Source organism: Siniperca chuatsi, linkage group LG10 (genome assembly GCF_020085105.1).
Source record: "Siniperca chuatsi isolate FFG_IHB_CAS linkage group LG10, ASM2008510v1, whole genome shotgun sequence".
Classification (NCBI taxonomy): Eukaryota; Metazoa; Chordata; class Actinopteri; order Centrarchiformes; family Sinipercidae; genus Siniperca; species Siniperca chuatsi.
Genome location: NC_058051.1, coordinates 3,251,522 through 3,265,222, shown reverse-complemented (window position 1 = coordinate 3,265,222; position 13,701 = coordinate 3,251,522). Strand labels below are relative to the sequence as shown.

At 40.7% G+C, this 13,701-nt stretch overlaps 1 protein-coding gene across 4 annotated transcripts in view; it reads left to right on the top strand.

Moving 5' to 3' along the window:
• LOC122882806 (collagen alpha-1(XX) chain) overlaps positions 1-13,701 on the top strand; it is a 40,418-nt gene that overhangs the window by 20,094 nt on the left and 6,623 nt on the right. For all 4 annotated transcript variants that reach the window (XM_044210596.1, XM_044210595.1, XM_044210598.1 and 1 more), the window contains exons 13-31: positions 117-262; positions 1,450-1,579; positions 1,895-2,034; positions 2,533-2,659; positions 2,867-3,006; positions 3,111-3,243; positions 5,702-5,847; positions 6,031-6,160; positions 6,481-6,597; positions 6,729-6,875; positions 7,135-7,191; positions 7,924-7,962; positions 8,100-8,238; positions 9,071-9,213; positions 10,398-10,507; positions 11,477-11,635; positions 11,779-11,856; positions 12,116-12,202; positions 12,307-12,360. In XM_044210596.1, coding sequence (XP_044066531.1) covers positions 117-262; positions 1,450-1,579; positions 1,895-2,034; positions 2,533-2,659; positions 2,867-3,006; positions 3,111-3,243; positions 5,702-5,847; positions 6,031-6,160; positions 6,481-6,597; positions 6,729-6,875; positions 7,135-7,191; positions 7,924-7,962; positions 8,100-8,238; positions 9,071-9,213; positions 10,398-10,507; positions 11,477-11,635; positions 11,779-11,856; positions 12,116-12,202; positions 12,307-12,360 — 2,222 coding nt within the window. The remainder of the gene's footprint in view (positions 1-116; positions 263-1,449; positions 1,580-1,894; positions 2,035-2,532; positions 2,660-2,866; positions 3,007-3,110; positions 3,244-5,701; positions 5,848-6,030; positions 6,161-6,480; positions 6,598-6,728; positions 6,876-7,134; positions 7,192-7,923; positions 7,963-8,099; positions 8,239-9,070; positions 9,214-10,397; positions 10,508-11,476; positions 11,636-11,778; positions 11,857-12,115; positions 12,203-12,306; positions 12,361-13,701) is intronic.

Below are 13,701 nucleotides of genomic sequence, written 5' to 3'. Positions count from 1 at the left end.
ATGCCCATCACCAGTTCACAGGCTCGTTTGTAAAACCATGTTTGTATGCTACAAACCACTTCTGACGTTTCTCTCCTCTCCTCATCCTTTCACTTCCTTTCTCTGTCTCGTCTCAGTGCCCCTGGCCATGCCTGCCAACCTGGAGGTGACTCCTTCCTCCTACAGCACGCTGCGAGTGAGTTGGGGTGCAGCACCAGGTGCAACGCAGTACATGATCCTGTACTCAGCACTCAACCATGGAGAGCCTGATGACGCCAAGGAGGTGAGAACTGGTGGATCTCTCTTTGTTCTGAGTGGGGGGGGGGTATTACACAAATGTGATTTATAATTCTAAGCAAATAAATACAAGCCAGCAATAACCAGAGTCATCAGCAGACAGGAAAACACAGCAGCAACAGGTAAGCAGGCAGGTGAAAACAAAATGTACAAGGCAGGGAAGAGTAAGAATGCAACATTCACATGTGATACGTTTTCAGGACAATGTCTAAATGTTAATTACCACTCTGCACCACATTAGAGATAGCCTAATGTCACCGTTCTCTGAATTACAGATGTGATACAGATACAGATTTCACTCCAAATTGTTCCACATGTCACACATAGCCACTGCAAAGTGTAAATAACTGAAGCATGTTTGTTCTGGCAGTAGCCTGGATATGTTGTTGACCACTAACATAAGTAAAAAAAGAATACCTGCATATTGCTGTTGTCTCATCATTTCTTATATTCTTGTTTTTTTGATCTGGACACAATTTCAATCACAAATGGCGTTCATCAGGTAGAGGTGAAAACATGAACACACCTTTTTATTTATACATCTGTGATGAAACGTCACATCATCGTCTCCAAATTAGGTAATTAGTTAAATACTGTACGCACCCGAGGGCAAGACGTTTGTCCAGTCTTTATCTGTTAAGGCTACACACATCATTCTTCCCTTTAAAATCACACACTTCACTAATCAGAAAATAAGTAAAGTCTTTGCGATGCTTGTTGTTTTCTATATTATTTATCTAACAAATAAATCACCAAATCCCAAGTGCATAACTGTTTTATCAAAAATAAAATGTTATCTACGATTTATAGTGATGGTGTATTAGTATTTCACGTCCTTGCGTTCTCCTGTCTTAGTCCCTCCCACTGAAGATGCAAGGAAGCAGCCAAGATCATCTGATTATATCTTAACAATATGTTCATTATTGGAAACTAAGCGAAACGCCTCGTAAATGTAGATTAAAATGTGCTGTTAAACATTGCCTTCTTACATCTTTAAATCTGTTTTATGTAAGCGCTCATCCCCAATAACTCATTGTGATGTAATTTCACAGTAAGGATGGTTAGCAGGCTAATTGCCACTTGAGTACGGTTCCACTAATGCACTGATGTGGGCAGAGACAATCCAAATGCAGATATGTTAACAAACCTCTAAACGTTTCTGTTTTGCTGCAGGAGAAATTCAGTGCAGACCAGACAGTGGTGGAGCTGGCAGGGTTACTGTCGGCAACAGACTACTCCGTCACTCTTTATGCCCTCTATGATGAGGATCCCAGCGACCCTGTCACTGCTGTTGCCACCACATGTAAGACAAACATTCTCATCCCTTATTTTTCACTTTTCCCTTCCCCTTTTCTAGCTCTCATTTTTCTATCCATTTCTTCTTTCATCTTACCTTTTTCTTTCCTCCTCATTTCCCTTTTCTACCATTATTCCTTCTATTAATTTCTTACAGATCTTCCTTACGCACTCTTCCCTCTTCCTTCTAACATCTCCAGCACAGTAACTTTTCAATGGCACTGATGAAATAAATCTCTTCAGTACACTGACTCATCATTTGTCTTTCATCATCTTCATCTTCTTCTTCCCTCCCTTTTTCTTTTACTGTCCCTCCCCACAGTCCCTCTCCCACTGCCGGTGAGTATTCAGTTCCCAAAGGTCACCCACAGTATGCTGAGGGTGAGCTGGGTGCCCGGAGCCGTGGACGTCCCCGGCCACAGAATCACCTACAGCACCAACCACGGCAGTGACGTCAAGCGGGTAACTTCCCAAACACACCAAATTACAAACTTTCTGTCTCCAAAACCAGCCCCAGAACTGCGATTGCATCTTTCATTTTCAAAGAGAGATGTATATATTGACATATATATTAAATTCTTTTTAGCGACTCTTATGTGGCTTTGAATAAGAGAAATTATTACAGCTATGCTTATGTCGTAGTGCAGAGAAACACACACCCTTGCAGGCTGTAACATCCATAGTAATTAGCTCTATGTTTTTATCATGGATAACTTTTCAAAGCACTCTCACAAACGTCTTTGGATTAAAAGATCATCAAGATAATTCAAACAAAGAAAAGAAATGTGTGTCCTTTTGTCTCAGTGTACTCACAAACTGTGTTTGCATGGAGCCTTTTATTTCACTAATAATCTGAATAAGAGCTCAACAACAACAACTCAATTTATGGAAGTATTGCTTGTGGTCCATGTAACTGTAGCCACAGTCAGTGTCAGTCGTTCATATTAAATCTCTTTCCAGGTGGAGGTTACAGGACTGAACTCAGTGCTGGTGCAGAACCTGTCCTCTCTGTCTAGCTATCTGGTTTCAGTCCAGTCTCACTACCCACAAGGCCTGTCTGCAGCACTCACCAGTAACGTCACCACACGTAAGAGACACACACACACACACACACACACACACACACACACGTCTTTTGAGCTTGAAGGCATCATCTTTTATTTCCTCCACAAAGGAGTTGTCTGTGTAACAGCACAGCAGAGAGAAGAAACATTAAATTAAAATGCTGATGAAAAAATATCGAAGCAAGTGAAGTCTCTTTTTTCTTTCCTTACACATTTTCCTTCTCTCCCAGTGAAGGTGCCTTCCCCATCAGACCTCAGGGTGACTAATTTCTCAGGCAGTGATATCACCGTGCGCTGGGAGGCTGCAGCTGATGATGTTGTCTCCTACCTCATCAAGTGGATCTCCCTCAGTGGAGGAAACCTCAGACAGGTGGGGATGGATTAATGGACGGGTGGAGTGTATAATGTGTTACAATAATGAAAATTTGATGTGAATAAAATGTTGCTCTTTTTCCACCTGTCTGTTTATTTTAGCTGAGGGTGAGTGGTGAGAGTGAAGGGGCGATCCTGGAGGGGGTGGAGGATGATAAGGAATACCAGATCTCTCTGTCTGCACTTTATGGAGATGGAGCTCAGAGTGAAGCTGTGGCCATACGCTATAGCACCTGTGAGTCACACACACCCACAAACTCATTTACACAAAAAATGTACAGTGCTGGAAGAAGTACTGAACATCCTTCATGGAGTGGTTACCAGGTACGCTGGGAGGATGCTGCCGCGCTTTGGCTGCCGCTTCCCCGTCCAATTTTTTAGGTTTTCTTCGTAATGTTTTTTTTTTCCTTGTAGTTTTTTTTATACTGTTATTGCATCTTGTTGTTTTTATACTGATATTACTTTTACTGTTTATGTTATTGTCTTGTAAAGTGCCTTTGAGCACCTTTTTAAAGTGCTATTCAAATAAAATGTATTATTATTATTATTACTCAGATCTTTAACTTAAGTAAAAGTAGTAATACACACAGTGTAGTAATACTCTGTTACAAGTAAAAGTCCTGCATTCAAAATGCTTTAGTAAAAGTACAAAAGTATTAAAAGTAAAAGTACTCATTATGCAGAATGGCCCATTTCAGAATAATGTATTTTATATTACTGAATTGTAATTAATGATGATTTAATTACTTTATATACTGCTTGGTAGCTTAAGCCATAATAATACATCATAAGTTATTAGGAGCTTTATATTTTGTATTAATAAGCTAAATCTGCAAAGTAACTAGTAACTAATGTTGTCAAGTACATGTAGTGGAGTAAAAAGTACAATATTGACTTCCAAAGTGTAGCGGTGTAGAAGTATAAAGTAGCATAAAATGGAAATACTCAAGTAAAGTACAAGTACCTCAAAGTTGTACTTAAGTATTATCAGCAGCACTGCAGAGTAATTTCTGTCACTAAATATGAACTTGCTATGTCTGGTAAAGGAAAATCCTCCGGTGCGCAGGGAAAGACTGGGTAGCATGTACTGTATGAGCGGTGATATTCTCCATGGCTGAACAGACAAAGTAAAGAGCACCACCTACAGAAAAAATTAAGAGAAAATCCAAGAAAAAGGACATCATAGTCCTGAATACACTGTCCAGTCCTGTGTTGAATATTGCAGCTTATTATTCATGTCACACGGTAACCGCTCAGTCCACTTTAAATCCTGACTATAGCTTGGCAAATAGTCTGGTGTCTGTTCTGTAAGCACCTCGGTGGCACAAAAACTCAAGCAAGACTTGTATTTATTGATCTTTCTTTTAATACTGGATTGTGGACTTCCTCACTTGTAGAGGGTCAGGGTGAATAGTGGTCTGTCTGCAGCATTTGTCCTCCCCAGATTCCCCACAGGGTTGTGTCCTGTCCCCACTGCTGTTTATTCTCTACAACAACGACTGTAGGAGTCAGTACGAGGATAGAAACCTTCTTAAATTCGTCTGCTTCATGGAAATGAATCATCACATGGTCCTGTGGTCAGTGATCTTTTACAGTGATCACTTTCTGAGACTTTTCTAAAAAGAAAAAAAAAATGCTTATGTTTATTACAAACAAATCTGTCGACGGAGAAACAGTGTGGCAGCGTGTACACAGGGCGCATAAAGTTGCATCCAAAAGGTGCACTTCTTACAGCAGAACAGTGGGTGGTGGTTTACAGGTTACATCATCTAAAGGTGAGACAAAGGAAGAGACTGTCTCCGTCCCAAGTTATCAGTATAAAAACAACAGAGACTTCTGGGACACTTCCATCTTATGATAGGAACATCTAGTGCCCCAAAACCCAAAACAACATAATCACAGGGCCTGAGGCCTCCTTTGTGAAACCATACTTTAGTCAGTGTCATAAATGCACCCATAAACCCCTTAGTCACCCCCAAATTTTTACCACATAAATTAAGCATTTTAATGATGTCCAGTGGAGCTAATTTCAACAATTCTACGTTCTGTTGGGTTGTTTAATCGATGATGCATTTTATTTTAGAAACAGATAATGTTTTACATGTGAAATCCTAATCTTAAAGCTGCGAAATAGATGTAGTGAAGTAAAAAGTACAATATTTTCCTCTGAAATGTAGTGAAGTATAAGTATAAAGTAGCATACAATGGAAATAAAGTACAAGTACCTCAAAATTGTACTTAAGTTTTGTACTTGAGTAAATGTACTTAGTTGCAGTCTACTGCTAAAACCAAAGATATGTTATTATTATGAACATTTGCACCTTATCGGAATATTGTTAAAGTACAACAATACTTTTATTGACAAGAAATTGAGCTTCGATGTGAACACTGAGGTAATATGCAAGACAGGGCAACAAAGACTGGCGGTTCTGCAGAGGTTAAATGTTTTTAATGTTGCAATACTAATACGGCACAAAGCACTTTACTTTATCCCTATTCTTATTGTTGCAGTTCTTTGCTTGAACATTGAACCTTTTATTGTATTCTGTATTGCCTTTTAATGTCTTCGATTGTCTTATTGTGTTTTTATTGCGTTTCTGTCTTTTATGCTGCTTTGCTGCAAAAAGAATTCTTCTTGTGGGACGATAAAGATTTAAACTGAACTGAATATTCCTTGTATTTTGTCCCTGCAGTGTCCGGTGGAGGCCCATCCAGCGTATCGGTATCCGAGGAGACTGCAGTCAGCTTGGCGGTCAGCTGGATACCTCCCAATGCCCATGTCCTCCGGTATCGCGTGTCTTACACTGCATTGACTGGAGCTGAAACCCAGGACAGCACTGTGAGTGGGCTGTAATCATCACCTCTTCAGCTGCTTTGTCCTTCATCCTGCAGGACAGTAAATCATAGTGCTTCTCGGAGGTCACAGAGAATTCCAGAAACTGCAAATTAGCTCCGTCACTGTGTCGACAGATGGACATTTTACTTGAAAGCTTGACTTGAAAGGTGGGTTTGTTGTCTACAGGTGTTGGTCCCAGGTGGTGAAAAGCGGGTGGTGTTAGAGTCATTACATCCAGATACACGCTACAGCATCCTGGTCACCGCAGAGTACCGCAACAGAGAGGGAGGCAGCGGTTCAGCTCAGGGAAAAACCAGTGAGTCAAACACGCTGAAAGAATACACACAGCTTTTTGAAAAACTGACCTGCTGGAAAACTTGAAAATGACTCAATTTGAACTTGTGGCATATCTAACGCTAAATGATAACTTGGTCACCCACACTGGCAATGAGGTTGTAATCTTAAACAGCCGGTGCTCTGTGATTACTCTTATTGAAGGTCCTTGTCCTGTTCATGTGCTTGCCTTGCTATTCTGTTGTTCTATGTTTCTATGTAAATCTGATTTCTTGCCTTTTTGTTGATCGACCTTCTGTTTTACCTGTCTGTCTGTCTGTCTGTCTGTCTGTCTCTCTCCAGCCAGTCTGCGGGTAAGCAGTGTGAGTGTGGTCAGGTCAGACCACTCCAGTATCTGTGTGTCTTGGAGACCTGTGTCTGCTGTCGATGGATATCGGATTGTCATCCAGTCTGTCAAAGGTAATCTGCTGTAAAATCTATAGTTATTGACAACTCTGGGTACTTAAAGCTGTCTCAGAAACCACACTAACTATTGTTAATTTACCAACTGGTGTGTGCATGTGTCCTGTCTGTGTGTGCATTATGTATAGACAAGCAAACAAAGGAACAAACTGTCGATGAGTCCAGCAGCAGTCACTGTTTCACTGATCTGGAACCAGAGACTCTGTATCGCATCGGCGTGCACTCGCTTCTCGACTCAGCAGAGGGCGCTGCCGTCTCCATTCTCCATCCAACAGGTCTGACCTGATCACAGTAACACCGACAGTATGTTGATGCTGATTGCTGATTTTTGTAAAATCCCTTGTTAAATGAATAAATTCCACACAAAATGTGGGAAATATATATAATTTCTAGGCTGCTTGCCTCCACGAAATGTAATCAAATCACTCAGTAGTTGTGAAAGTAACTGTATGTATAGATTGATATATGATCCTGATGAACATTTTTGTAGTTTATTAAATGTGTCACGATTGTTTTTACTTGTTTCTTTTACAGCCACAGCTCCAGCCAGAATTCCCATCCATCCCCGGATGTACCCTATCCACAACGAAGGTGACTCGTAATCTATCGCAATTATATTCTTCAGTAGAATTAAGACTGAGATTAGCACATGCATTATTTTTGTAATCTCTTGGAGACGTCATTTCAGTTCAAACTGAGCTGATTCTTGAGTCCAGAACGTCCCACGGGGTCCTTAGATGACTCCAGCAGGTCCCCAGAAAGCAGAGGAGTCCGTCCGTTTTTATATTTCTTTCATCTTCTAGACATTAACGAAATGAAAGAGTGTGTAACAATTTGTTTTTGTGATGGGAGTGAAAGTCATTTCATAGTAATTATGAGCACTGGCGTCATGCTTCATTTGTCAGTTTAAATGAAATTTGCTTGTTACCATTGATTTACAAAACCACACAAATGTAAATCAGACCATTAAAATATCTTCTTATTATTATGATATGATCCCACAGAAAGGTGATGAATAAGCAATGATATTTTCCGCTCTTGTGTAACAGTGTTGTTTTGAATAATCAGTTCCCCACTCCTTATTGCTTTCTCCCCAGCTACATATTGTGATACAGTTCTGTCGTGTGTCATATCTAGTAACAACTTCGTAGAGACGTAATCTTATCAAATGGCCCTTCGTCAAATTGCAAATTTGTTTTAATGTACCTGGAGCCCGTAGTGAGACTTTGGTATTTTAGTCTGGACTGAAAATGCTGCAAAAAAATCCCCTCAGCTGATGGTTTCGCTGCCTTGCTGATTCAACACTGCCCTATTGTGTTGCAGTCTGCCCTGAAGTCACCATCAGAAACAGCATTGTTAAAGGTGAGACAAGCTGTCCTCACACGTAACTGCAAACTCTCATAAAAAGCTCATTTTGTATAATTGAAAGATCAGACATCTGTCCCCATGTTGTCTTAAAAGACACTCATTTTATTTCCGTCATGTGTTTGTTGTCTCAGGATTTGACATGATGGAAGCGTTTGGTCTGACTCAGAGAGCTCACTCGTCTGTGGAGGGCGTGGCAGCCGAGCCTTTTGTCTTCAACACCCTCCCCACCTACACTCTGTACAGAGACGTCCAACTGACACAGAGCACCAAGTGAGATCATCTCTTTCACTGCTTTCAGTTCACCCAACCGACTTCTTTTATTTTATTTTTGCTTGTATCTGTCCACTAATATCCAGAAATGCAGCCCCACATTAACATGTAGAATAATTTCTATATTTGAATAAATAACACTCCAGCGTGATCTGGAGGAAATGGCAGTTACTCATGACATACAGCATCTCAATGTGTAGAAATAATTAGTTTATAAGAATAACACCGGCTAACGCCTGATAACTGCTGCTCTGAATACTGATTATAGATTTATTGTGGACGTTATTGTTGGCGAAATAACCAACAGACAATTCAAATTAGCTTTTTCTGAAATAACTGAATGGACGTAAAGGAGCAATCAAAACACCCATAATTACTATAATATGAAAAATAATAAAATTTTTAACTTTTGTGAAAAGCTACAGGTACTACAGTTGTCTGATACTTCTCAGGCTGGACTGAAAATCGGCGACTGTGCTGCTGTATTGGACACATTTTTGGTCCTTGTTTTTTCTGAATGAGCCAAGATGCACGTGGAATGCAAAATATAACAAGAAAATGAAAAAGAAGGCCTTTAGCTAATGAAGAAAAAGTAAGCAAAGCGCCAGGCTGCTGCTTTTACTGTCCCATCAGATTAGCTGACCAAATATTAAACAGCACTTCAGTGCGATTTACTTACAGGACCAACGCTGTCATTGTGCAGCAACTGCAAACATGTTTACTGTATCTTTTAATCTAAATGGTTTGGTATGGTAATGGTTTCATCAAAAGAAAAAGAGTGGAGCAGGTCCCCTTTATTTAAATGGATCCATCTTTCCCTCTCTCCTTCCAGGTTTATCCACCCTGCAGGTTTCTCTCCAGAGCACACCATCAGCATTGCCTTCCGCATGTTGCAGGATACACCCAGGGAGCCCTTCGCCCTCTGGCAGCTCACTGACAGTGACTTCCAGCCCAAGATGGGAGTGGTGCTCAACCGTGAGTAACATCTCTGCATCTCTCCATTTCCCAAACTGCAAGCAACTTCACAATCCCTTTTAGTCTCATATTTAGTCATAAGATCCTATTTTGTCATCAGGGCCTCTAGATACTGGACCAACTGTCAGGAGTTAAAACAAGTCACACGTTAACATCTTCTTAGAGACCTGCCTTTTTATTCTGCTTTAATATGTTTTCACTGTTTTGTATTTTTTGAGTATGGTTTTATTTAGAGCTGAAACGATTAGTCACTGATTTTTCTGTTGATTGCTAATCAATTTATTAAGTCTTTTTTTTCACACATCATTACCAAATGTTCCCGAGTTCCAGCTTCTCAGTTCTGAGGATTTGCTGCTTTTCTTTGTCTTGTGTAAATAATAAGATAAATATATTTGGGTTTTGGACTGCTGGTCAGACAAAACAAGACATTTAAAGAGATCACGTTGACCTTTAGGAAATTCGGATGGGCATTTTTCACTATTTTCTAAATTTTATGGGCCAATTAGTTGAGAAAATTATCAGCACAATAATCGGAAATGAAAATAATCGTTAGTGACGGCTAGTTTTAGCGGTAGTGAGTATTTGGGGCAGCAGGACGGTGTATGTGGGAATGAGTCAAAGTGAACTACAGTGTGTGTGTTCATGGTACAGAAGGAACCTGTCACTCAGTGCAACAGTGTGACTCACTGATGTGTTTTTTATAGTTTTTGGACAACAATAGAGCTCTATGGCACAGAGGAAGAAGATATATCAGGCTTTGGATTTACAGACAATACTTGTTGGTAGATACATTTATTGTTGGTTTTGGTCTTTTCATGACATTTGTTAACAACAAGAGAAATATTGTGTCGCCAGAAGTATCCTTTTAAAAAGTAAAGATTTAGCTGAATTGTTTTGGGAAACACAAGATGCTATCAGTGCCCTCTGTTGTCTCACGCCTCAAATTCTCAAGAATTTATGAGATGGGATCTCTCACTGTCCTTGGAGATTATTGAAATGCCGACTGACTAACTAGAAAGAGCCAATAGTGTGAGAACCCCTCTAGAGGCTATGCCTTCTCCTTACACCCAGCCAGATTAAACACCTTGCATTGCCATCTTTAGAGCCCCATGGTTTTTGCAGGACACAATGTGAGTTATAAGTTAATCACTGAATATCTTCCTCTGTTTTTGTGCTTCCCACAGCTACTACCAAGCATCTGATGTACTTCAGTCTGGACTACAGGGGAGAAGTGCAGGAACTGACCTTTGACCAGCCGCAGGTCCACAGACTGTTCTATGGAAGTTTTCACAAGGTGAGATAATATGCACTGAGCAAGAACAACAGACAATTTTGCATTTCAGAGATTGTTTTGCGTTTTATTGTGTTCTGTATATTGTATGTACAGGAAACATTTTTGTACTTTTTGTTTTTGTACTGTTCTTATGGAGGATGTTTTGTTGTACTTGTTGTTTTTTATCGTGTGCCCCTGACTGCAAGTCAAGTTTCCCATTTGTTATAATAAAATGACTGGACTGAACTGTTTTCAAATCAGGTTGAATATCATTGTTGTCACCCATTCACCTTTGTGTACTGTAAAACAGAAATGTCAAGACATGCAATAAGAAAGAGCAGTAGGGAGAGACACGAGGCAAAGGTGAAAGGGACAGGTGCACGACAGGAAGTTAGTTATTGTAGTTTGGCCTGCTTATAAACACAGTCAGCAGTTGGAGCTGCAGGAGTGGCAGCTCATGGACCTAATGGCAATTAAGGTACCTTACAGCACCCGATTGCCACAGTTTGCATCAATCAATTCGTACTCTTTCTCAGAGTCATAACTCACATATCGCTGATGTACACTGCGAATAAACGTCCATAAATCCGCTTAGAAATCATTGAAAAAAAGATGCTCATTATAACTCAAGAACTTCCTTGAGAATCATCACATTTTTCAGTTTTCTTAAGCATCAAAGTAATCCAATGATAGTTGTCTGTACATCCATGGGTACACTGCAAAGAGGAACTGCTAATAGCTGATTCGTCATACTTTTAATGGGGCCAATTTGCCAAAATGTAAACAAATATATAGGCAAAAAGAAACGGGCTCAAGCTGTAGCCTACAGTGAGCTGACTCCATGGCAACATTATACTTCTTGTTTACATTCCCTAAAACCCCCAAATTATGGGAACTGTACTTAGACCACGACTATCACCCATAACAAAGAAATGTTTTTTATCACCTGTTGTTCCATTTAATCAGTCCTTTTTCTTCTGTGATTGGCAGGTTCACCTGTCTGTCAGCCAGGTGAGTGTGTCCCTGTCTGTGGACTGCCAGCATGTGGGTGAGAGGCCTGCCCGCCCTTTAGGCAACCTACCGACCGATGGCTTTGAGATGCTGGGAAAACTGGTGAAGACCAGAGGACCCAATAGTGGATCTGCACCGGTACTTTGTATTCTATTCTATTCTCGTTATTTGATTTTAATTCAAAATCCTTTCAATACATTACACACCATGAACATATCTAAAAAAAAAAATGGTAGTCTCTGCCTTTGTCCTGAGCTCAACCTGTTCGTCGTGGTTTCCAGTTCCAGCTGCAGTCCTTTGAGATCGTCTGTAACACCACGTGGGCTTCAGACGATACCTGCTGTGACCTGCCTGGAGTGGTCAGTCTCTTACTATTTACATTTACCTTTTTTCAGCTCTGTTGTGCTACTCACATGTTGTGAGTTGATACTGTGTTTGAACCAGGATATGAAGTACAATGAGCTGAGTGCTTTCTTTGAAGGTTTCTTCATTACTTAGCTCTTGACAGTCCACTGTGGAGTAGAAAGACTGAAATTCGGCAGTCTATATTTTAAAGTTACTGGTGGCTCCAAGGCTGACTTAATGTCTTTACTGGTAATGTCTGTCTGTGTGTGTCAGAGAGATGAGGAGAGCTGTCCTGCCCCGGCGTACACCTGTACCTGTTCCTCTGACATCCCCGGAGCTCCCGGTTCCCCTGGACCAACTGTATGTCACCATGACACCTCAGTTAGAGTACTAGCGGATTTATTTTTTGTGTGATCCAGTTGTGTGATGACATGTTGACTTTCAATTCTTTTTCTTTTTCCCAGGGAAAACCAGGCCCTCGTGGTGAGAAAGGCGAGAAGGGAGAGCAAGGCCAAAAGGTGAGATGAAAATATTTCTTCACGCTCAGTTAGATTCAAGTTTAAGGCCTTTTCAGAGACGGCGTTTGCGTTCAAACCTGCTCAGGCCATCCCTTGTTTCAAATGCAGACGCAGGGCAATTTCCATGAGTTTAGTTGGCAGAGGAACACGCACACAGACCTCTCCAAAATCACAAAACACCTTTCATGTATGTTAAGTGTTGCCTCTTTCTTTTTAGCTACTGCAGATTGATCTGTGCATCTATATTTCTCATTGTGATTGAGGAAGATTCTTAACAATAGTAACATCCACATTATTATAATCTGGTGACCCGAAGTTCCACAGAAACTTCAATACTGATGTTCTGTTTGATGAGTGAGGTGTCCACAGCAACTTGTAGAATGTCGGATCTTTTCTGTGCAGGTGATTAAATGCCTGTAGTCATCAAACAGCAGCAGGGCCGATACCTGCTGTTTCAGCTACAGTCTCTGATTAGAGAGAGGGGCTGTGCGTCACTTTACACCGGGATGGCACAGCAGCAGCAGCTTCATTAATTATTTATTTCTCTCGACACGCCGACATGATCGGTCAGTATCTGACAAACATCAGATTGGAAAGCTATTACAGATTCCAAGTTTAACAGTAAAATCGTCTGGTGTCCTCAGGGTGAGTCCTGAGCTCCGTCAAATCTGTCAGGACATTTTTATCATGAGCAGAAGTCCAGACGCCACTTCCTCTGGAGAGTCACAATATTAGTTTTTTCTGTCATGTCGAGAGGATTATTAGCGAGTTTTCCATTTTAGGACTTTTGACTTGCAGTCATGTTTATAGGTATTTGCAGTTGTGGCTTATGCATCTGGAAGCGTTTTATCCATATAAGCAGTGATGCCACAAAATTGTCCATCCTGAGCTGCAAATAAATAAAAAATGTCAGTGAAAATATTTTAAAACAAGGTAACAAATGTGAGGTCCTTTTTTTTCCCAGCATGGGTCCAGTTTGCAAACCTGTACCCAGCCCACACCGGCAAAGCTCAACACACACCGATCTGTTCCCTGTAATGATCTCTTAATGAATTCTGGACTCGACTCGGCCTGTTAACATAAGAGCCGACTAGACCCATGTTTATAGGCTCAGAGCTGCTGCTGTGGAGTGATGACAAAAGCTTGGGGCGCAGGACACCGTCTGTGTGCACAGTGGCAAGACATTATAAATAAATGATAAAAATAAATAAAAACGATATGTGCAGATTGTTTTTACTGGATCATGTTCACTTGTGTTTCCTTCTGCTCAGAACCAACTCGTTGGCAATCCTCTCCAAAATCCTGCATACTTTATGCACAGCTGGCACAGCGTGGATACTT